Genomic DNA, 25,595 nt, shown 5'->3' on the forward strand with positions numbered 1-25,595 from the left:
AGCAAAATTTCTAGATATCCTAAATGACTGTGCCCTACAACAGTTGCTCATGGAACAGACCAGGAGGCAGCGACCCCGGACTTAATCTTAAGTGGTGCCCAGGACTTGGTGTGAGATGTAAGCATTGTTAAACCAATTGGGAGCAGTGGCCATAGTGCTATTAAACATACATGTAAATAGCCAATTTCCAAGAAAATCCAACACAGTCACTTTTAACTTCAAAAGAGGGAACTTCCCCAAAATGAGGGGATTGGTAAAAAGAAAGCTGAAAAGTAAAGTCCAGAGGGTCAAATCTCTCCAAAATAATTGGGAGCTGTTTAAAAACACAATACCAAAAGCTCAACTGGAATGTATACAGCAGATCAGGAAAGGTAGCACCAGGGCTAAGAGGATGCCAGCGTGGTTAATGAGCAGAGTCAAAGAAGCTATTAGAATCAAGAGGCTTCCTTCAAAACAAATGGGAAGTCTTATCCAAATGAGGAGAATAAAAAGGAACATGAACTCTGGCAAAAGAAATGCAAGGCAATAAGGGGTGCTAAAAAAGAATTTGAGGAGCACATTGCTAAAAACATAAACATCAACAAAAAAATTCTTTAGGCGGTTGGATCTTTCGATGATAAGGGAGTCAAAGGTGTGCTCAAGCAGGATAAGGAGACTGCAGAGAAGCTAAATTAATTATTTGCATCTGTCTTCACAATGAAGGATACAGGGCAGATCCCAGTGCTTGAACTAACTTTGGCAGGAAGGAAATCTGAGGAACCAAGGCAAATAGTGATGACGAGAGATGAAGCTCTAGGCTTAATAGACAAAATAAAAACTCATAAATCACCGCGTCTGGACTGCATTCACCCAAGAGTTCTCAAAAAACTCAAACGTGAAATTTTTCATCTTTTAACAAAAATATGTAACTTGTCAGATCCACCCCCATACCTGAAGACTGGAAAGTGGTCAATGTAACACCAATCTTTAAACGGGGATCCCGGATATTACATGCCAGTTAGCTACGGATTGTTAGGAAAGGTGCTGAATATAAAACCACTGATATAATGCCATTATACAAATCTATGGTAAGGCTGCATTCGGAATACTGTGTACAGTTCTGGTCACCTCATCACAAAAAAGGATATTGTAGAGCTGGAAAAGTTTCAGAAAAGGGCAACATAATGATCAAGGGGATGGATCAACTCCCCTGTGAGGAGAGGTTGCAGCATTTGGGGCTTTTTAGTGTAGAGAAAAGGCGGGTCAGAGGTGATGATAGAAGTGTATAAAATTATGCATGGCATGGAGATAACAGATAGAGAAATGTTTTTCTCCCTTTCTAATAACAACAGGCCTCATTGACATCCAATGAAGCTGAATGTTGGAAGATTCAGGACAGACAAAAGAAAGTACTTCTTCAGACAGCACATAGCTAAACTATGGAATTCACTCCTACAAAAGACAGTGACAGCCACCAGCTTGGATGGCTTTAAAAGAAGATTTGACAAATTCATGGAGGAAAAGTCTATCAATAGCTACTAGCTATGATGGCTATGCTCTGCTTCCAGTCAGAGGTGGTATGCTTCCAAATACCAGTTGCTGGAAAATGCAGGAGGGGAGAGTGTTCTTGCACTCAGGTACTAATTGTGGCCTTCCCATGGCCACTGTGGGAATAGGATGCTTTACTAGATGGACCACTGGCCTGATCCAGCAGGTTCTTCTTATGTTCTTTGACTCTTCAGTGCTGTTCATAGCTTTGTTTCCCCTCATAGCTGCTGCTTTAGCACTACTTCTTAAAAGGCTTCCTCCTCTTCCTATAGTGATCCCAGTCAATCAAGGAATAGTGAGCATGATAAACACACAGTACCAAATTGCTATTCAGATTTGATGAATGAAGATGTCACAAAGGGCAAACAAAGACAATTTCCCTCACATCATTCTTACTCTAAATGCCTGCTGCCGCTGTGGTCAGTCATGTTGTCAGATCAAGACTTTCTCATTTGCCATATTTTATTATATTTTTGTTTCAACAATGTATATAAGGATTAATTACAGCCATATCTATGTGGTGCTTCTTGCAATTGGATTCACCACATTTTAAATATACTAAATACAGCTGAGGGTGTTTTCACCAAAGTACTCAAACAGCACCCTATAAACTTTCAGTTTAGGCCTAATGCACATATTTAGCATTTTACATATAATTATTTTGAAGCCTCTGGACTGATTAACTTAGTGTTGGATTGTGGCCATGTGCTGTTTGTGTGAAGATCTGACAGGCAGCAATGGAAACTGTAGCCCTCAGAATTATAAAAACAACATAACGCAGCAGAGATACTTCTGCTTTGGCAAGCATTTGTTACTCAGATTAGTAATGAATATTTCTAAGAATAAATGGCCTACATCAGTGTACATTCAGTCCTTTGCTTCCAATGGATCTGGCTAAGCATCATAAGCATGCCTTTCAGCTAGACATTGTACAGTCCAGTTCATCTAAATTCCTTGCCTGCCTCTGCAGTCATTCCTCCCTTGTCCACACTACAGATGACATCTTCTTGTTTTGATAATCATGTTTCATACAGCCATTCATCAGAATTCTGTCCTTACTTCCTCTTTTCATTATTGTAGCAAGCAAGGTTGCATTTTTCCTCATAACGTTTCTTCAGGGATTACAGCTCAACAACAGAGTACATGTTTTGTATGCAAAAATTCCCACCTCCTACAGTTATGTTTTGAGATAACAGGGATGGAAAAAGAACCTCTGTCCAAAATCCTTCAAAGCTCCTGGCAATCAAAGTAGACAGTACTTGGATATCTCAATCAATGATCTATTCCCAACCCCCAAATACTGGAACTCAGGGACATCCGAAGAAGCTGAATGTTGGAAGATTCAGCAAAACAAAAAAAGGCACTTCTTTACACAGTGCATAGAATTAGCTCCCAAGTGATAGTAAGGGGACTTAGATAAATTCATGGAGGATAAGATTATCAATGGCTACTAGCCATGATGGCTATGTTCTGTCTCTGCTGTTGGAGGCTGTATACATCTGAATACTGATGAGAACATAGCAAGTGGGGAGAGGGTCTGATTTAAGGCTTCCCAGAAGAGGCATCTGATTGGTCATTGTGAGAATAAAGTGGTGGACTAGATGGGCCTTTGGCATGGTCCAGCAGAGCTCTTCTTATGTTCTTCTATATATTAACCTTAAAGCTAATATTTCCACATTTCCACTACTCACTATTCTGCTTTAATGGTGAAACAATCTGCTCCCACTACAATCCTGTGCATGTATCAGAAGTCTTTTGAATTCAGTGTAAGCATGCATACAATTGCAGCTTTATTGTATCAAATGTTTTACCATTAATTAGGTTATTTTAACTGTTTTAATGTTGCATTTTCAAATGGTTGTAATCTGTCCAAAACCTTTGGGTGAAGGGTTATAATGATAACAATACATATTATTTTAATTGATTATTTAAACTAATTTAAATATTCCTTTTATCCTTCCATTACCCCACTTCCCCTGCTACTTGTTCTTGTACATTCATTCTCCCCATTGCACTTTCCATTTTACTGCTCCCTATGTATGGAATACTATCTATATTATGTTTTTACAGGCTAACAAGGAATATTAAGAAGATGCAAAACTGTGTGTTCTTCATGAAAGCATCTTTGATTGTTTTTGGAATCATATTTCAAGAGCTCTGAAGGGCACTGAAAAGAACCCAGCACTGTTAATAGCTCAAGGATGACCTATGAAGGCTCACTGTTTGATTGAAGCAGCCTGCAAACATTGAAACACAGACTGCGTGTTACATCCAAGATTCACTCTTACTGCTTCAAATACTTTGAGATTAGGATTGTCAGATCGCCAGGTTTTGCCTGGAGACTCCAGATTTTTGAGGTCCTCTCTGGGTGTCACCTTAATGTCCTGACTCTCAGCTTTCATTAAAAAAAAACAGTTTCTAGCTTGTATGGTTCAAAAGATATATACCAAAACGTCAGCCACCCCCACCCCCCACAGCTTCTATTAAATGAACTGGTGGCTGGCTGCTCTAACCCTCCATTTCAGGTTTGTAGCCAATAAGTGAAGTCAGAGTTGTGATTGACAAGGGTTGTGTTGACCTCCAGGCAACACCTAGACCCCATTGCAAGGCCAGAAAACATTTTTTCCTGCTTATCTGAAAATCTCATAAACTGAGTAAGTATACCGTATACCTTCCACTCTTTTTCTGTCTTGTGTGCAGGAGTCAAACAAGTTTAAATTTTCCTGGGCTGTTGAAGAGGGCAATGTTTGGAAACCTTCCCAATATGAAGCTTCAATCCTATATTCCATTTTCTGGGAGTAAAGCTGCAATGCTAATCCCACACACCCACAGTAAACCCCATTGAATTCAGCAGGACTTACTTTCGAGTAGACATGGTTAGGATTGTGTTGTAAATTAATGGGACTTTTGAGTGAAGATAGCAAAGAATTGTGTTTGTGTTTTAAATCTTTCTCTTCCCTTCCAATACTATAGTTTAAAGCAATTAAGCAGGGCTTATTTAGGTATCACTACCTTTATTACATAGGAAACTAATATTGGTTTTTTTTAAAAATGTTCAGCAATGACTAACTAGTTTTGACAATAAACTATTATATGGGGTGTATGTATTTTTACATCTCCAGTGTGTGTGTATAACAACCCTGTGAGGTAGACAGCTCCATTACTGGAAGCAACCTCCATGGTGGGAAGTCAGGTGAGCAATGCCACCCCACCATGCTAGCTGCTACTGCTTCACGACTATTTAATTCTCTGATGCCATTTTGGCACTTGTAGTAATAAATGAATCTTTCTTGAACTCTCTTGCTAATTCCTCCAATAATAAAACTGTAGTATAACTTCCCTGTGGCATGCTCTAGTTAGGGGCCTAAAATCTTGAAATATCTCAACTCCCTAATGGCATGTGCTTACATGTGCATAATGTGTAATATGTGATTAGGAGCAAGGCAGGCTTGGTAAAACTGAATATGCTCAACTATGAGCCTATGTTATATTAAGTGTAAGCACCTGCTGATACAAGTGGTCTATTCATGTAGCATCCTAGAAATAATCATAATGTTATTGTTATTATTACATCATCAGCCTTTGTAGTACTATAGAGTGAATTATGAGGGATTGCAGCTCCACTTCTGAGTTTAGAAATACCTAAGAGTTCCCTGAAGTCCATCAGCAGGTGTTTTCCCCCACTTATGAACCAGCTCAAGCTACCACTGAACTGAAGAACTGAAGGTGGGGAGTAAATGTCTGAACTTCCTGTATATACAAACTATCATTCAAAGAGGAAGACTAGAATATAATCTTCCCCCAACATACTAGTTTTGGATGTGCCCAAAATTACATATGTAGAGCTACATTTAAATATTTTATTTTCTCAGTTGTGGTTAGTGATTCAGGAACAAATGTATAACCAGGTGATTGTGTTTCATCTCTAAGGTTCACTGGCCAGGAACATGAAGGGAAACAGCCAGAAAATGTCTACAGATTAATGTCTCTAATATAAAACCACTAAGAAATTCTTACCCTGCTTAGAAATTCTGAATATTAAGTGGTATATAAATACCTTAAATAAAATAAAATAAATAAAGATTCTGAGTAATTAATGTGAGACATACACTCTGCAAAGCTCTCAGGACTACCTCCACAGTTTACACATCCATATTATAATGTATGATTGCTATGACATGACACAAATATGCACTTTGGCACATTTCCAAACCACAAGCAAATGTAATGACAGAAGCAGTTATAGTAATTCTCTTACAATGATCCCGTTCTTAATATGTTGTAGTCTTTACAAAATCCTCTGCAAATGTTTATTGACTATTAAAACATTGCTTTTCTTGTCTCCTTGCACAAAGAGTTGTATAAATAATTCCGCACCTTTAGCCACTCGAAATATCTGTTTAAAAGTTGTTTTGTATTTAATGCAGCACTATTCTTCAAGCCTGAATCATAAGCTATTACTTCTCTGAACATAGAAGTGATATCCAAACAACATACTTATTTATTAAATTTCTATCCGATCCTTCCTCTGAAAGGAGCCTAGAGTGACAAACACCAAAATGTTAAAACAATAACTTAAAAAACACACACAACATATTTAAAACCTTTAAAAACAATGAAAACATTAAAACCTTTAAAAACATTTTTGAACAGTCACATACCCTCACAGCTAATAATTTCAAATTGCCAGGAACGGTATCTTTCAGCCACCAAATCCCAGGTGCACAGGAATGTTTTTAGTTCCTTCAGAAAATTAATAATGAGGGAGACAGATGCACCTCAACAGGGAAGGCATCACAAAAATAGGAAACTGCCACTGAGCTGCATAAATATAGCTTTTCCACAGAAGTGCTTTGTTTTAGGAGCATCCTGATTAATAACCACCTAGCATGAATGAGAACACTTAGCAGTTTTGTTTTTATTTCTGCTCTGAATGCCTATGCCTGAAGAGAACTTACAAACTATTTAAAAATTTGCAGGAAATCATTACTACAAATACACTAACTTCTGTGGTCTCAACATGGAACCCATACTTTCGTAAAACTATATGAGCCTTTGCATTTAACATAGTTTCTTCTGCTATGTACTTCATGCATTTTCCTAAGCATTTACAATGTACATCATAAAAATACACAGATACGATACCAAACTAAACAGTGGCCCAGGTTGGACATAATACTCATGTCGAGATATAACATTAAACCATGATTTAGTGTTACGTGAATGAGCACTTCCCTGTCCTTCTCTCACACAATCAGGAATAAAGGTTTAGATGAAATACCAAGAAAAAACAAAAGCATCTGATCTAGAATCATACTTTGTCTCTCACTATGGTTAGTCTCAACAATCTAGCTTCATAATCCATGATTATTATTTAACCATTGTTTTTTGTGTTATCCGAATCAAAAAACTGTGGTTACCAGGTTTAGATCAAACCAGTTTCCAAACACATGGTCTGAAGTTGGCTTCAGATTCTGTTTGTTCTAAACTATGTAACTATAGTTTCCTAAGACATTTTCAATCACAGCATGCAGAGAAGAGAAAAGGCAATCAGTAGTGTGAGAATAGGTTGCGCATGCACAAGACTCCTGTGTATCTCAGCTTAGTAACATGTTGCATCCAAACCAGGCCTTTATCATCCATCAAAATAATTTTGTCCTTCAAGCCCTATCCCTATATCATTGTCTTTCTAGGAAGCTTTCTAACAAAGTCCTCTGCTTTGGTGCTCATATAATTTCAAACCTAATCAATCAAATATATTGATAAGAATGTCTTCACTGACAAATGTATGTGATAAATATACACAAACAAACATATAACCTCAAAACACAGAAGATGACCTTGTACTGGTACACCTCTTGTTTCATCCAGTTGTTATCTATTATCTTTTATTGACTGCTATTCTGTTAATCAGATTAAAACGCCTTAGGGCAGAGGTCTGTCACTCTTGTTTGTTACAACATATCTAAAACACCACGTAAAATGATACATTTATTGATTTTGCTCATTCAACAGTTTGTTCATAGGCGTTCTTCTAAGCTAGATCCAGTCAAACTGATGACTTAAAAGCAAATGTTCACAGCCAAGACCTCTCTTTTCAACCACAAATCTGATACAAAATTGTTCATTAGTCTGTCATTTATTTTTCTACATAGTGATTGGGTCTACTTATTTTTTTATGTTTATCCTGCCCTTCAAAATGATTTCCCTTAGGATTGTACACTGACCACAAAATTCAATTTGGAACCCAATTTAGCATGTTGGAAAATAGATCAGTTTAGCCTGAGGTTTTTCCATAGGCTTCCTGATTTGGCTTGGGCCAAACTCTACTTCATTCCCTCCATCCCCTATTTACTATTGGCAAGTCAAAGAATGGCTATAATTTTTCCTTTGCAGACAAATAAGTCCAGTCACTTTTCTGCTAGGCACTTAAAAAGTTTTATTTTTTAAAGAAAGTGACATTTTTACTTTGGGGTAGAATTGGATGACATCTTAGGCCATGAATCCCACCAAATTTCAGGACAGCTGCAGTAGTTGTCCTGCAAAAGCAGCCATTACAGTTTTTAAGTGTATAAAAAGGGAATAACTTAGACTTCTGTAGTACTGTGTGGGCAATTGGTCTGAAAACTGAAGACATAAAATCATAGAATAGTAGAGTTAGGCCAATAATCCATTGAGTCCGATCCCCTAGTCAATGCAGGAATCCAATTTAAAGCATACCCAACAAAAAAATTACGTATGCCACCAATGTTGGAGAGCCCACCACCTCCCTAGGTAATTGGTTCCATTGCCATGCTGCTCCAACAGTTAGGACATTTTTCCTGATGTTCAGTAAAAATCTGGCTTCCTGTAAATTGAGCCCATTATTATTATTATTATTATTGTTGTTGTTGTTGTTATTGTTATTGTTGTTGTTGTTGTTGTTGTTATTTATTAAACTTGTATAGCGCCCCATAGCTGAAGCTCTCTGGGCAGTTTACAATAACTAAAAACAAATACAATTTAAAATACATCTTTTAAAAACAATTTAAAACACAATTTTAAAATTTAAAACAATATAGAACACATGCTAAAATGCCTGGGAGAAGAGGAAAGTCTTGACCTGGCGCCGAAAAGATAACAGTGTTGGCACCAGGCGCACCTCGTCAGGAAGATCATTCCATAATTTGGGGGCCACCACTGAGAAGGCCCTCTCCCTTGTTGCCATTCTCCGAGCTTCCCTCCGAGTAGGCACCCGGAGGAGGGCCTTTGATCTTGAACGTAGTGTACAGGTGGGTTCGTATCGGGAGAGGCATTCCATCAGGTATTGTGGTCCCAAGCCATGTAAGGCTTTATAGGTCAATACCAGCACCTTGAATCGAGCTCGGAAACATAAAGGCAGCCAGTGCAAGCAGGCCAGAATCGGTTTTATATGTTCGGACCGTCTGGTCCCTGTTACCAATCTGGCCGCTGCATTTTGCACAAGCTGCAGTTTCCGAACCATCTTCAAAGGCAGCCCCATATAGAGTGCATTGCAGTAATCTAATTTAGAGGTTACCAGAGCATGGACAACTGAAGCCAGGTTATCCCTGTCCAGATAGGGACGTAGTTGGGCCACCAACCGAAGTTGGTAGAAGGCACTCCGTGCCACTGAGGCTACCTGAGCCTCAAGTGACAGAGATGATTCTAGGAGAACCCCCAAAATATTATTCCATGTCCTGCACTCAGGGATGATCGAGAAAAGATTCTGGCCCTCCTCTGTGTGACAACCTTTCAAGTACTTGAAGAGTGCTATCATATCTTCCCCCAATCTTCTATTCTCAAGGCCAAACATGTCCAGTTTTTTCAGCCTCTTCTTATCTGGATTTGTTTCTAGTCCCCTGATCATCCTTGTTGCCCTCCTCTGAACCTGTTCCAGTTTGTCTGCATCCTGGACACCACACTCAAGATGAGGCGTAACCAGTGCCAATAGAGGGGAACTAGTACTTCATGCGATTTTGGAAACTATACGTCTGTTAATGCAGCCTAAAATGCCATTTGCCTTTTTTTGCAGCCACATCACTCTGTTGGCTTATATTCAGCTTTTGATCAACAAACTTCCAGGATCCTTCTTGCATGTAGTATTGCTGAGCCAAATATCCCCCACCTTATAACTGTGCATTTGCTTTCTTTTTCCTAGGTGTAGAACTTTGCACTTATCTCTGTTAAGTTTCATTCATTCTGTTGTTTTCAGCCCAATGCTCCAGCCTATCAAGATCACTTTGAATTTTGTTTCTGTCCTCCAGGGTATTAGCTATCCCTCCCAATTTTGTATCATCTGCAAATCTGGCATTCCCTGCACCTCCTCATCCAAGTCATTAATAAAAATGTTGAAGAACCCTGGGCCCCAGACCAAGTCCAGCACTACCCTGCTCGTTACCCCCCCCCCAGTTTCAGAAGGAACCATTGCTAAGCACTCTTTGAGTACAATTCTGTAGCCAACAGTGGATCCATCCACTCATACCGGTAGGAAAGTAGCACTCTCCTGCCGCGATCCATGGCAGAGTCCCTGCTGTGGATCACAGAGAGGGAGCTTTTGGGCCATCTGCCCATTCACTCACTCCACCTACCTTTCTCTCCTGTCTTCTGCTGCTGCGTGCACTGCGCACCAGGGCTGCCATCAACCAAAATAGCGGCTGGTGCATCAGCCCCTCAGAGAAGCCTCTAACGTCATCTTGGTTGATGGTAGCCCTGCACGCACAGTGCACACAGCAGGAGACAGGAGAGAGGTAGATTGAACAGGCAGGAGTCACACGCCCAGGCAGGCTGGTGCCCAAGGGCCCAGTAATGCCTAGCAGCAGCCCAGCCTACTTCAACTCATGCAGCCTCGTACAGATCCTCGTTCACCCCAGACAAACTCAAAATCCCACAGATGCACCTGCCTTGGCTTGGGATTCATCTAACTCCAATGCACACTCCTAATTTTTCTCAGGCCATCTTACTTTATTACACTAAACTTTTTTCTATTAGGGGGATTTCTGATGGCACCTATTGCAGCCACAGTCCTAATGCTAATTGTTAAAAGAAAGTCCATCTCCTTAAGGCCCTTAGTCGTTTGTACTTTTTGAAAATCAATACCACTTCAGTTGAAAACAATTCCTGTATTTAGTAGTAAAAGAAAGATTTTAAGCTTGCCTAAAAAGAAGTACAGGCTTTCAACCAACATGCCATAGATTCATATTAATCTGTCTTTGTAATAATAAAGATATGAAGAATGTTGAAGTCATCAATAGCTGTATCTCTTCATCCATTGCAGAGCTTAATTTACTGTAAACCCAGTTTTTAGTTCAATATACATTGTACAGAATTCAAGTCTTAAACTTGTTATGTGGGTTTTACTAATTTGGCTACAATCTTTGCCACAAGAGTAGAATAAACATGTACTCCCATTATACTCTTACAAAGGAGTCTGTGAAGTCATCAGCCTGATGTTGTTTGTGAAGCATTTTGAGGATAAAGTCATTTGTACCCCAACATCAATGCCACATTATTTATGGAGTGTCCATTTAACTTCTGTCAACTGCAGTTGCTTGGGCAAATTTCAATGTATTTCTCCTAAGCCAGACCATACTCTCTCAATCCTTGACCTCACCTTTTTGACTTCCAAAACTGAGTTAGGAAAAACTAGTTAGTCTAAGAAGCATTTTCCATCTACTGTCTTGGACAAGGTGGTTGTTTGGAAAAGGCCAGAGCTCAGTGATAAACCATCTGCCTTGTACACAGAAGGTCCCTGATTCAATCTCTGGTATTTCCAGGTAGGGCTGGGAATGTCCCCTGTCTGAAACCCAGAGAACCAATGTCAGTCAGTCTAGACAGTACTGAGCTGAATGGACCAATGGTCTGACCCAGTATGAGACAGCTTCCTACATTCTTATGTTAGTTCCCTCCTTAAGCAACCACTGTTTGAACCTGCTGACCCAGGCAATTCCAGGCTGGTCTCAAACCTGCCTTTAAAAAAAACAAAACACTGTGCTAGAGGTAGTAGCCAGATAACTTCAGACACTCTTTGATAGAACCAAATATTTTGAATCATTTCAGTCTAGCTTCCAGAGAGGTTGGAGTCTGATTGTTCCAGTAGCAATCCATAACAGAGAGTATGATCCTGTTTATTCTCCTGGACTACTCGGCAGCTTTTTATTCAATCCATTATGGTACCATTCTGAGCCATCTTTCTGGGTTGAGAGTTGGATGCACCACCTTCTGAAGGTAACCATCTTTACAAGAGAGTACCACAAACTGGTGTGTTAGAACTCTTATTCCTCTCCATGGGAATTGTCTTATAGGCGTCTCAGGTTTGTTTTTGTCTCTTATGCTTTTTAACATCTCTACATGAAACCAATGGGGTAGGTCATCTAGGAGTATGAAGTATAGTATCGTCAGAATGCTATGACCCCAAGACCTGTTTCTCCTTTTCATCACATCCAAGCGAGAGAGTGTCATCAACATACATATATCTGGCTGCTACTATGATTATATCTCCCCTTTTAAAGAAAAATACTACTTCCTGAATCTAACTTTTTTTCTTATCACTGTATCTTTTGATGTAGTCATAGGCATCTCAGTGTCCAAAATCATCTCTGAAGTTTAAGCGACACCTTATTTTACAACTGTTTCATTTAATCTGACTTGAGATTCTAGCTCATCTGTTTCCAATGTAGGTACATTTTAATTTTCAGTTGCTTTGCTCCTTCCAATTTAAGGAAAATCCTGCCCCCCTAACAAAGAGTAACTAATGGGGTCTCTACAAAAGTTAAGGCACCCAAGCGTCCCCTGGTTCCCTTGTAATTTGAGCTCTGGACTTTGTAGTCCAAATGTTGCACATAGTAGTAGTAGCATGATGACTGTTGTTATTGGGTTGTATCCAGTGATGGCTTTAATTCAGTTCTGATCACTTCTGCTTGTGGAAGGTGGGGCTGCCCATTTTTGCTGATCCCCCCAACCCACTGTAGCCCCCCATGGTCCCCCAAACTTATCCCTGAGGATATGAGACAGAGGGAAGGAAAGGGAGGCAAAGATAATAACAAAGTCAAAGGGGAGTCAGGCAAAAGAAATAAGAGATTTTGGATGCACTTGTACTGCAAACCATTGCCCAGCATATCATATGATGAAAAGTGTGATCTTTCCCCTCAACTTACAACCTCCTATCAGCAAGAAACTTGCACATATTCAGTCAGTTGCTTATTTAGGAACTGTGAGGGCTTCAGTTTGAAGCCATTAGTCCAATTAGTAATAGCTATGATTGCTTGCAGTATATTTTGCAGGACTGGGATGTTTGCCAGGGAAATGAAGGATAGTATGTCAGCTCTGCAGGTCAAAACTGACAACATTATAAAACTAGGGCAAATAAATTAGGCCTTGGTCACAGCAATAAGAAATCAAAGCAAGAAGCAACTGAATAACTATTTAATAAGGCTCAAACTCTGTGAATTTGAGAAAAATAACAACTGCTGTGGTTCAAACATCAAAGAAGATAAATGATGGGCTGTTTTTTCTAAAACATGTGATTACCTTCTTTAAAACTCAGATTTTCTCTCAAGTAAAACATTTTAAATTAACAGCCTTAGGAACATAGACATTATCAGGGAAAATAAGGAGTAATTAGGGAACCTAAAAAGTATAACTGTATACTATCTATAATATGTCGGAGAGTCGCGATGCTGGGAATGGAGAGTTCTGAGCGAGCTTATGTGTGTGTGTTTGAATCTTTGCTAAAGATTATACCTTTCCTGCAAATTAGTCAGACAGAGACTTTAAGCTTTAAAATAAGAAACAACTACTTTATTCTGGAAGTACATGCTTGATAGGAAAGAGTCCTATATCTAGCTAACTAGCTAAGCTGGAGAAGCAAACACTGAGCCCAGTGCTTGCCCTCATGCTTGGAGGAGAGGGAGAGACAAAGAAATATGTCTGCTCCCCTCTCAAGAGAAAGAAGAAGACTGGGAAGGAGGGAAGGAACTGGGATCAACATCCTCTGCATGTCAGTCTAGCAGGAAGGAAGAGACAGCAGGAGATCAAAGGACAGGTATAGCCTAGCAACCAAGAGATCTCCTCTCTAGCTACCCTTTTTAACCCCATGCAGCCTCAACCCAAGTTGGAGTTGAACCCCAACATAATATGTATCATAGAAGAGTGATCTTCAGAATATAGCTTAAGAATTTATGGGAATCTGCACAAGACTGCAGGCTTAACCATGCCAATTCAGAGTGAGCTGTCAAGCCTTTTTTTTTTCTTTTTGAGAAATCTTAGGAAAATCTTTGTCTTATTCTAACAATTCTCCAAACTGTGGGAAGCTCCAAGATCAGGCGAGCACTTTCATCATCACTAGCTTTTTCATCTGCCAGTTTTCCTCACACATACTCCTTTTACCATATGTTTTTCCCAAACTTGTGAGGGGAGACGGGGAGGAAGGAAATGGCAGCCAAGCATTTTTGCACAAGCTCAGAGCTTTCCCTGTTTTCAGCTCTCTGCAGTGGAGACTTCTGAGTATAAACATTTATTTACAGAAATTGGCATATGATATAGAAAGAATTAAAAAATTCAATTTCCCAGAATCAACAATACAAACCAAGCATACTAAAAAGTCTTTATTGGTAAGTGGGGAACTGCATTCAGCTAAGGGCTTATCCAAATGGTGCGGGATAATCCACGGTTTCCATATTCAGTTTGTTATCTGATAGTCCTCACTTTGCCTTTTAGTTCGCTCTTTCCCAATTAAAAAAACCCACTTTTTTGCACCCGCACACGCAGCGGTAAGACCCCTACATTCTTTTCGCTTTTTCCAAGCTCCGCCTCTAAAACCTCCCCCTATCAACCAATTGGTCAGCAAAAAAATTGTGTATGCTCCTCTCCCCCTTTGCAACGAAGCACAATATGGCTGTAAAGGAGTTCTGGCCTGGGAAGGAAAGGCTGCTGGTCGGTTTCACGCTTGCCTTCCCACAGAGAATGAAATTGACACCCTTTTCTTGTTTGCATTTGCCATATTACACTTAAACGAATGTATCCTTTTCTGCCTTTATTGATATTTAAGGAGATACACAGGCTGGCAATGCACTTATTTCTCCAAAAAAGCAAGAAACGTGTCCCCCCCCTCCTTCTCCCTTTCCTTCCCACCAGAATGAAATTGACAAAGCTTTCCCAGCAGGCTTGAAACCGACCAGAAGCTCTTTTCTTGTTTGCATTTGCGATATTACACTTAAACAAATGTATGCTTTTCTGATTTGAAGCAAAAACCCCAGCAAGTAGAATGAAATTGACAAGGCTTTTGGAGGCAGGCTGAAACCGACCACCACCCGCCTTTCTCGCTTGCTGTGCATTGCAGATCTCACCCAGAGCGGCTGCCCAGTTTGCAGGCTGGCAAAAAATAAAATGCATCTGCGCAGTAGTTGCAGACACACAAACCCCAACACCCCACCATTGCGATGATTGATTCAATTTTCCCGGGCTTATTCTCGCACATGCGCAAAAGTGCAGATACGTGATTGGCTGGAATGAGGAGAAGGGGCAAGGGGAAACACCCAAGAACCGCCCATCAGCTGTAAAGTCCGCGGTATTGCATCCTAACTCCTGAAGGCACAGCGGATGATTCCCGATTTTAAACAGCAAATCGTATTTTTGCCGGTATTGCAAGGAGCGGATTTAACCCGCAAAAACGCGTAACAGCTCCAGACGTCATTTGGATGACCGAAAAATAATGAACACACATAGCGGGCGTGTCACACATTTTGCAGTTGTCTGGATGAGCCCTAAGTTTGAGAAGTACAGCTTTTTAAAAATTCCTTCTGGTCAATCAGTCAAGAGGATCAAAGTACTACACTTGTTGGAATTTACACTGGCAGGAGCAAACAACATTATATGTTCATATTAAGTCCACAAACTATACACACTTAAAGACCAACAGATTTAGCATAGCATGAGATTTCATAAACTAAAGTCCACTTCATCAGATGTATGATGAAGTGTTGCATAATATGAATTGGGTTCTCATCCGCAAAACCTTAACCCATACTAAATGTGTTAGTCTTTAAAGGACTGCAAGACTCTTTGTTGTTTATGAGAACAAAGGATTTTGATGCATGTGGCTAATAGAGTACCTCATGTAATCAGAGGATGGGGAAACAAGTGAATCATGGAAGCAAAATAAATTGCAAAAAAAGGAAGCCCCAGATGAGAAAGTGTCTCAGCCCCACTTAAACAGCATCAAAGCAATACAGTAAAGCAAACAAGCAAGTTAAGCACCTGTGTGAGTTTAGCAACAGGATGCAGAGACCAAGGTAGTCAATTCCCCCCTTTTAATATTACAAATATTAAAAATTTAATAATACAATACCAAATTTCCAAGTGAATTAACTAAATAATGAACCCTCCCCCTGCCAAAAAAAGCCGGCTGGAGTGTATCCAGTGTTTTGCACAGATGTCACATTTACCTGCTAGTAAGAGGTCTTGGGTGTGCACTTGGTGCAATGAGTTAGATCCCTTGAGGCCAAAATAGCCAACCTGGAAAAACTGAAACAGGCAGAGATGTTTGTTGATGAGGCCTTCAGCACTTCCATGCTAGGGAGAGAAGAAAGGAATCACTCCTAGGAGATGAGGGTGAATATGGTTCTGATCATCCAAATGGGGATGAGGTAGAGCTAGGCAATGAAATTGCAGTCAGACGTGAAAAACAGTCAGAGACCAAAGGACCATAAGGAAAATGCATATGTCAAAGACAGTTGGAGAGGGACACTATGCATAGGCATACCATTCTAATGTCAGAAGCTTGTAAGCCAGGGTGTGAGAGCTGGAGTGCTTGGTTTTAAGTGAGAACATAGAAATTAGTGGACAACAGAAACCTAGCAAAAATGGAAGAACCAACAGAATACAGTTATCTCTGGATACAAACTCTGTAGGAAGCATAGGGAAGGGCACTCTGGGGGTAATGTCAGCTTGTATGTCAGAGAGGGCATGGGGTCAAACAAACTTTAAATCTCGAAAGAGGCAAACACTTTCACAGAATTGCTGTGAGAGGCAACAAGAGCCCCCCAAAGCAATTTAGGAGGCATACTATCACACACACACACATCCTGACTGAAGTGCTCAGGGTGTTCTTGAGGTAGATACTGAAATCCTTTTTAAACTATTGCTCTATAAATTATGGTTGCTGTTATTATTATGAGGTCTTTCTTCTATAAGCACAAACCTTTGGTGCATGATAGTTAATTTAAAGTTCATTGGACATTATGCATAAAACAAAACTGCTTGCATGCCAGCCCAACTTTCTCTAAATGTTGGTTCATTGTGACAGGAAAAGTATTTCATTTTTGTTGATTGTAGACTCTACATGAAAAGGCTGCTAGCAGCAGAAGCAATATAAAATGCAATGCCTTCCCATACAGTCGAGTCTGTCTGCATTGGCCCTATTTAAAATATATATTAGCAAACAATCTACATGGAGCAGCCTTACATTTAACAGAGCAGAAAAGCTTTCCCTTTAATTCTTTCACAAATAACTGTTTTGCAGACGAGGCTATATCACATTACATTACAGTTCATTTTTGGAGTTCATTTTGGTGCTCCAAAATAAAAATGGATTAAATAATAAAACGGTGGGTTCAGATTTATGCCACTCATAATATTTCAGTGAAGACTCTTCTAGTACACACTATATCTCGAATTGGTCTTCTTAAAAACAAAGGTTGGATGTATATTATTTTACAATAAAGATATAAGATCAATAAACATTCTAGAATAATTCTAAAGTTAAATTCAAAGAAATTAGAATCCTAGTGCAATACATATGGGTGCTATCCATTGTTGTCAGCTAATGGAAAGACTCTGTCAGCAGAACAATGTAGGGAGGCAATTCTCAGTTATCTTCTCTGCACTCTGGCCTCCTATGCCCCCTATAAATCTACTCTGGAGAGTGCCCAAACCCTCCAGAGTATATTAGTAGAATGCAGGGGGTTGCAGATAAAAGGAAAATTGCCAAAAAAAATGCTTCCCTCCCCTGTTCCACTGACAGATTCATTTTGTGGCTTCACAAAAAGCTTAGAGATGACCTGAAAACAAAAAGGGCACATACAGGAAGTAGAAGGAAGACCAGGCCACAGAGGAAGAGTACAGACATGTAGTACAGAATTGCAGGGATGGCATCAGAAAGGCTAAAGCTGGGAATGAGCTTCGCTTCGCAAGGGATGCTAAGAGCAACAGGTACATTCACAGTAAAAGACAGAGACAGGAAATGGTAGTTCAGCTACTTATTGAGAATGGTAAAAATCATAACAGAGAACATGATAACAGAGCAAAGAAAAGGCAGAAATGCTCAATTCCTACTTTGGCTCAGTCTTCTCCCAAAAGAGGGTTTATGTCCCTCCTGGCAAACACGAAGTACAAGTTGAAGGGGCAAGACTGCACCTTGAGACTGATAGATAAATGGTCAAGGAATATCTAATTGCTTTGAATGAGTTCAAATTTCCAGGGCTCGATGAACTGCATAATAGAGTAATGAAGGAAGTGGCTGAAGAACTCTGAAGAACCACTGTCTACTATCTTTGTGAAATCATGGAGGATGGGTGAAGTGGCAGATGACTAGAAGAGGACTAATGTTGTCCCTATCTTCAAAAAGGGCAAAAGAGAGGAACCAGGAAACTACAGACCAGTCAGTCTGACGTCAATCCCTGGGAAAATTGTGGAGCCAATTATAAAGTGGCCATTCAATAAGCACCTTGAAAACACTGCAGTGATTACTAGAAGCCGACATGGATTTGTCAAGAACAAATCCTGCCAGACTAATCTTGTCTCATTTTTTGATCGGGTAACCTACCTGGTAGACTGTGGAAATGTTGTGAACATGATATAGCTTGATGTCAGCAAAGCTTTTGACAAAGTGCCCCATGATATTCTGATTAGCAAGCTAGCTAAATGTGGGCTGGATGGAACTATCAGGTGGATCCACAGTTGGCTACAGAATCGTACTCAGAGTGCTTATCAATGGTTCCTTCTCGAAGTGGGGGGAGGTAACGAGCAAGGTAGCACGGAGCTTGGTCCTGGGCCCAGCGCTCTTCAACATTTTTATTAACCACTTGGATGAGAAGATGCAGGGAATGCTTACCAAATGTTCAGATAATACAAAATTGGGAGAGGTAGCTAATATCTTGGAAGACAAACAAAATTCAAAGTGATATTGATAGGCTGAAGCATTGGGCTGAAAACAACAGAATGAAATTTATCAAGGATAAGTGCAGAGTTCTACATCTAGGAAAAAGAAACAAAATGCACAGTTATAAGATGGGGGATACTTGGCTCAGCAGCACTACATGCAAGGAGGATCTTGGAATTGATCACAAGTTGAATATGAGCCAACAGTGTGATGTGGCTGCAAAAAAGGCAAATGCTATTTTAGGCAGAATTAACAGAAGCGTAGTTTCCAAATTGTGCAAAGTACTAGTTCTCCTCTATTCGGCACTAGTTAGGACTCATCTTGAGTTCTCTATCCAGTTCTGGACACCGTACTGTACTTTAAGAAAGATGCAGACAAACTGGAACAGGTTCAGAGGAGGGCAACAAAGATGATCAGGGGACTGGAAACAAAGTCCTATGAGGAGAGACTGAAAGAACTGGGCATGTTTAGCTTTGAGAAGAGAAGACTGAGGAGAGATATGATAGCACTCTTCAAGTACTTGAAAGGTTGTCACACACAGGAGGGCTTTATAAACTCAGCTTTGCAATCTCAATTGCCACCCTGGGCTCCTACTGGGAGCAGGGCAGAATATAAATCAAATAGTAAATAAATAATAACTCACACATTATTATTAAAATCTATTGTTTGCTCATGTCATGCTAATACAGTTGAATGAACTAGTTGTTTCTGTTACTGTCTTCCAAATATTATGTAAGAAAATAGGACAAACTAAAAGATTCACAGAGTGAATAACATGCAGTAAAAGTAAAATACAAATATTAAATAAGTAAATGTAACTAAAAGGTGGTTTCCATTTTCCCCCCCTTTACATTGGTGGCTGCATCTCTGGAGCCACAGTGCTGCAGGCAGCAGGAGAGATGCACAAAATAACTTTTAAAACAAGAGCACATTGGCACAGAATACTTCAACACCAACACCAGTCTTGAGATCATGTAGATGCTGCCACAGCATCCTTGCCTACAGTGCAGATTGTGTGACCCAGTTGCTTGCATCTGACAGAAAACTTCCCAGAGGAATTGTTTTGATTGAATAGATAAGTTATGCATTAATGACTATACAATGTACAACTGAACTGACACAGATTTGCACTCCTGTAGATGCAGTTCTTGGGAAAGAAAATGATTATTGTCCTTGGGTACAATCTTATACAGTTAGACTTGTGTAAGTTTCATTGAGTCAGCCAATGAAGCAAAGAGTTACACTTATAATTATCTAGGAGTTAGATCCTAAGAACTCGGAATGGAGTTTTGCTGCCTCCATCTCATTGGAGTCTCCTAATCCTGACATCCAAAGACCCTTAGGAATGATGTCGAATGCAACATGGGGTGGGGGAGAGGTTGTAGTTGGAGCAAAACCAGAAAAAATAAGGACAGCCTCCTTTTGTGAACAGGACCTCCTTCTGATCCAACCCACTGCTTTCATTTGATTTATTTCAGTAGGATTTAGGTGTACCTAATTTTCTATGAATTGCCCTCTTTTCTTTCCAAAGCGCCACTCTTCACTTCCAGCCATTTTGGCACTAACATAAAGAAGAAATTATCAAGATGGAAATATTTAACAAAAGCCACCACTAAAATCAATTACTTCAACATTTCCTTCACCTAGAACTCCAGCAGAGTGGTGGTTGGAGTGAGCTGCGTTTTGCCCTTAATATTGGTTACTATAGTTCTTTGTAAAGGGTTTTCCTCTTTCTAAATTATAAAAAAGAGTAACCAGAATAGTTGAGTGTAAGTAGACTCTTTCTAAACAGCTGACAGATTATTTATTCTTGATTTATGTCCTACCAGAAACAAAAAGGAAGTGGTAGGTCCCAAAGTATGGTCTGAGGGTGTACGAAGCCACCACCTTGCTAAAGCTATGGAGGTCTAGTCAGTGCCTCGATGGGTGACAGCCTGAAAACCACTCATACACTGCCTTGGATTCCATGATTAAAGAAAGGCAAGAAAAAATATAAGAAAATAATATAAATAAAATACATCAGCATTGTCCAAAAATGGATAAGGGGGTAAAAACTAAATAGCACATGAACTGCTAAATGTCTGCTCTGCCCTCTTTAAAAAAAGATCTTAAGTCCACCAGACAAATTCATGTAAAGGGGAGACACAGAAAACAGAAAATGGCAAGAGCACCAGTTTTCTTTCTCCTTTGATTGTGATTGCAAAAAAAGGTTTCTTTAAGGTTTGTCTGCCACCACAACTGACTGAGGACTCTCCCAGAACTCTCAGGCTCCTTTGCTGTTCATATATGTAAACTTTGGCGACTTGAGGCTGTTAGCCTCAGGAGACCTGTAGCAATAAGGCTAAAAGAGGCACGGGAGAACTTGAAATTGAATGGGGCTCTTTCAGGACAAGGCGGGGAAAGTTAGGGACATCTGCTGAGGATCAAACACCGTGCTCGGTTCTAGACACAACAAAACCATGGCTGTCGAGAGCCAGCCAGAGAAATAAAGCTTGTCAGTTTCATCACCGGAGCATCCCAGGGATTGTGCAAGGACAGGGCAGCCGCAGCAGCACCCACGGCGCGCGCCTACACAAGAGCGACTGCACGCAAAGCGTCAAAGCAACAAGTTACTTTGCATTTAAAGGGCCAAAACTAAGCTACAGATTCAAATACTCTTGGGAATCGCCGGGTAGACTTGTCCCGTTAGCAATTGGGTCCTGCTTATAATAATCAGTTGTAAGTAAAGTTAGAAAGTATCACTGTTTTCAAGAGGACTCTTTTCCAATTCATTGGCCAGGCTAGGGTGAAGCCTTGAAGCTCTCGGCTTCTCGAGATGCCTCGGTAAACCCTCCCTCCCTCGTGCCCGAGCTCAGAAGACAGAAGAAGAAAGACCACGATCGCCGCGATAATGTAAGGATGGGATTAGGAAGCAGGGGCAGTAATTGAAAGCATCCTCCTTTCTAGGCAAAATTACTGGGAGTCAGGACAGCAACAGACATTACTTTGAGGAGGCGAACCTCTGCAGGGGAAGGGCTTTGAGCGATACTGAGGTTCACTCTAGCTTACCTGGTAGAATCCACGCCTTAGGATCTTAGTCCCCGGTAAGACCCGGCTTTAGTTGATCAAGTATTGACTGATTGATTGGGGAAGGGACTCACACTCTCCCCTGCAGAGGACATCTGACTCAGGTTAAGCTACGACGGGGCAGGGAGGAAGGGGAAGAAGAGAAGGGGTGAGGGAGCCGGTGGTTGTCTTACCTGAGTTTCTGGAAGCGGTGAAGAACCTGGGCGCTTGCCCAGCCACTCGCTCCCTGGAGGAGGAAGAGGACGCGATCACTCTGGCTTCTCGATCCACAGAGACGGAGGAGTAAACGGCGCCGCCGGTGGTGTAGCGCCGGGCGATTACCCGTTCCGCCCCCAAGGGGTGAGGAGGCACCTGGTGGTGGTGGCGGCTTCCGGCACTGCTGCCGTCCCTGTCCCTTTCCAGAAGGGCTTTGAGCAAGAACTCGAGCAGCATCTTCCTGTCCGCGGCCGGAATCTGGAAGTCTCTGCTTCTGCTCTTGGTAGCGGCGGCGGCGCTGCCCTCGACTCTGGGCGCCCGCCCTGACGCGAAGAGCAGGACGAGGAAGAGGGCAGGCAGCGCGTGGGGATGGTGGCAGCAGCGGCGGCATTTCCTGGCCCCTTGCATCTCTCAGCCTCCTGAGGGAAGAGAGAGAGTGACGGCGGCAGTGGCGCTCGGCGGTTAGCTCCTGCCCCTTCCCGCCCTCAGCTCTCTCCTCATCCTGAGGCCGGGGGTGGCCCCGCAGCCCTGGGGCGAACTGAGGGAAGACGCCTAAACTGGAGGGCGGCGAGGCCGGGGTGGGCGCCCTGCGTGGGATTGGCTGCTACTCCGGGGCGGCAAAGACACGTGGTGCTCCTGCCGCGCCGGGCACAAGTGGGGCGTCCGGGCTGCCCGCTTTGCTTCAGCGGCTGGCGCCCTCCCGTTTCTCCGCTTGGCCGCTTCGGCGGGCGGCTCTGCCAGGGGTCCCACAGCGGACCCGGCTGCTTCCCGCTGGGGTCCGGAGATGGGGGAGCGCGTGTGAAGGAGGAGTGCCTTGGACTGGTCCGGTCCCGCCCACCAGCAGGCTGCTGCAGCCGCGCTAGCGGCTTCCCTTGTAGACCCCCGAGCCCTTTAGGGCACATTTATAGACACGGATTATGAAAAGAGTATTAAGTAGGCAACGCCTATTGCAATTCAGGGGGCTTTGGGGAAAATTTGCCTGGCTTTCTTTCCCAAGCGCTCCTGAAGTTTTAAGGCGGTCGACGGGCAAGTTTTAACTCTGAGCAGTGGACACCAATTAGTGGGAAGGAAGATTCCCCCCCCCTCTTGCCACTGATTCCCCTTCCCTCAAAGGAGAAGAGGAGAATGTGTGTATGTACACACACACATGCCCCTCTGCTGTTTAGGGCTGTGATCAAAAATGCCCCGATACACACATTGCTCCAGTGATGTGTGGGATGTCCGGTTGGTTATCGCGGGGCACATCGCAGAAGTGATTCTAATGGGCTAGGTTTGTTTTCTAACATTTAAACGCCTGACTCTCCTGCCACGCTTTATTCTGATTTTTTCTAAAAAAAAATTGGAAAGTGATATTTTAAAATGATTTTTGACACCTCCTCCAGAATAAGTCATTAAACCCACTACGTAGAGAATTTTTACCAAGATACCATTTGAAATTTAGCTCCGAGAACTGGAGGCAATCTGCCTTCGATTTTTAATTATCTCTTGTCAGATCGATTAAGAAATTACAGCCTCTCCCCCCCAAAATATATTCAGAACTTAAAGTCTATATCTCACATACAGCCTCCAGTAAAATATTTTATATCTGGAAATATTTATACCTGGAAATATTCTCATTCTTAAGCCCATCAAGGAATTTCCTCGCTCTTTATTTCTTTTTGCCGTCTTACTTTGTTGATGTTGTAATGTGCCTTCAAGCCGATTACGATTTATGGTGACCCTATGAATCAGTGACCTCTAGTAGCATATGTCATGAACCACCCTGTTCAGATCTTGTAAATTCAGATCTGTGGCTTCCTTGATGGAATCAATCCATCTCTTGTTTGGCCTTCCTCTTTTTCTACTCCCTTCTATTACTGCCGTCTTACTTAAATGGGCCTTACTCCCAGGTAAGTGTTTATTTAAAAAAGTGTTTGTGAAATCCCTCCCCCCCCCCATGACAACAGCTTGGATTCGAAACCAGTTGTATAGGTTTTCCCCCCCGAACTCTCAATGTAATGGTCCTCACACCCTTCACACACCCTTCCCTTTAAATGGTCTAATCCAGAGCCCTGCTGAGTGGGGCCTGGGCTTCTGCCCCAAAGTCCTCGCCGAAAGTACCCCTCTTGTGCAGACGCAGGTAAAACCAGCAGTTTCAAAACCATTCACGAGGGGCTCAGGTTCTCAAACTCGGTATTTACGTAGTAAATCAGTTATTCCAAATATAGCGAACAATTAGGATTAAGAGAGGAAGAATATTAATTCAACTATTCACAAACGTGATGTCTTCCAACTCCCTTTCATCCAGTGTGTTAACAAAAGTATCTAACGGGAACCTACACACCCACGATGCACGCATGCACCCGGCACTCGCGCCTTTCCGCGTCTCCACTTATTGAAACCTCTCCCCTTCACCTCCCTCCTCGGCAGGTGCATGGACGGGGAAGAGATTTCCTTGTCCATTCACTGGCGCGCAGGGGGCAGGGGGCACCCTGGTGAATCCCCAGCAGTAATATAATGCTGATCAACTACAACCAGCAATAAGACTCAAGCGTCCCCGCCTCCAGCCGTAGCAACGTTGAAAGATCTGTCTGTCGACAATACGACCCACAGAGTCTCTAGGGCGAAAACGAGCCCTCCCTTTCAAAGGGGCGAGGAAAGGCATTTACCGTGCAAACGTTGCCGCTTCCGACGGGAGGTCTTGTGCCTTCCCCCACTTGGAGATTTGTCAGCTGTCCCTCAAAATCCGGTCCTGAACCCCGAGGAGCAGCCAGTGGAATTAGCCCCCATGCACCTGGCTTATATAGTTCAGCCTCCGCCTGCCTGCCCGAGTGCTATCGACTTTAGGTGGGTGGCAGGCAACGAAGCCTTCTCTTAATCATGCTTCTTTGGCTCACTGGGGGGGTCTCTTTTCTTTCTTTCTTTCTTTCTTTCTTTCTTTCTTTCTTTCTTTCTTTCTTTCTTTCTTTCTTTCCCTGACAGACTTCCTCCTCCCCCTTGTGCCTTCTGAGGGCACCAAGTCAAAGCCATCGGGATGACCGAGGTTGTCACCCAAATTAGGGGATGTTCCAGGTTCATATATCTGAGGGTTGTTCTTAGGTTAGGGGGATTCCATAATATTGATGTCTTGGGGGGAGGGGCAGCAGGAAAATTAACTTTTCTCCTAGGAAGTGAATGAGGGTGAAAGGCCTCATCCACTTCAAAGGACAGGTTGGCTATCAACACTGAGTTGATCTTGGGAGAAAGGGAGGGAGGAAGTCTTGTGGGTGGGCACAGATGCCGGAAACAGACAATGCAGCACATTCCAAGTTTCATCCTAGGAGTGACTCCTCTATGTTATGGCCTCAGTCCAAGGAGAGCATTTCAAGCCACTGAAGTAAACGGTGCTTACATGTCGTTAGTAATGTCTGCAACAGAAAATATTCACATATTTGTAAGCACAGCATTAAATGAATTGACATAGTGCTACACTGAAAATAAAAAGGGAGGGAATCACTTTTACTACTCACGGTTCCAAGAGAGCACTGGGGCAAAGTCCAAAAAGGAATTGGGTTGTGATCCAAAAAGATCGTTACAGCGCAAAGCTTCTTGTGCCTACTCAGAAGTACATCTCATTAAGTGCAGTGGGACTTCCTCCTAGGCAGGTGTGTAGGACTGAAGCCTTAAAAAAAGT

General features: G+C 41.9%; 1 protein-coding gene across 1 annotated transcript in view; it reads right to left on the reverse strand.

The window, feature by feature from the left end:
* ALKAL1 (ALK and LTK ligand 1) overlaps positions 1 to 22,495 on the reverse strand; it is a 47,875-nt gene extending 25,380 nt beyond the window's left edge. The window contains exon 1 of the mRNA XM_061600785.1: positions 21,922 to 22,495. Within this exon, the coding sequence (XP_061456769.1) occupies positions 21,922 to 22,351 (430 nt within the window). The 5' untranslated portion in view covers positions 22,352 to 22,495. The remainder of the gene's footprint in view (positions 1 to 21,921) is intronic.
* Between the last annotated feature and the right edge of the window lie 3,100 nt (positions 22,496 to 25,595).

This window comes from Rhineura floridana, chromosome 1, assembly GCF_030035675.1.
Source record: "Rhineura floridana isolate rRhiFlo1 chromosome 1, rRhiFlo1.hap2, whole genome shotgun sequence".
Taxonomy (NCBI): Eukaryota; Metazoa; Chordata; class Lepidosauria; order Squamata; family Rhineuridae; genus Rhineura; species Rhineura floridana.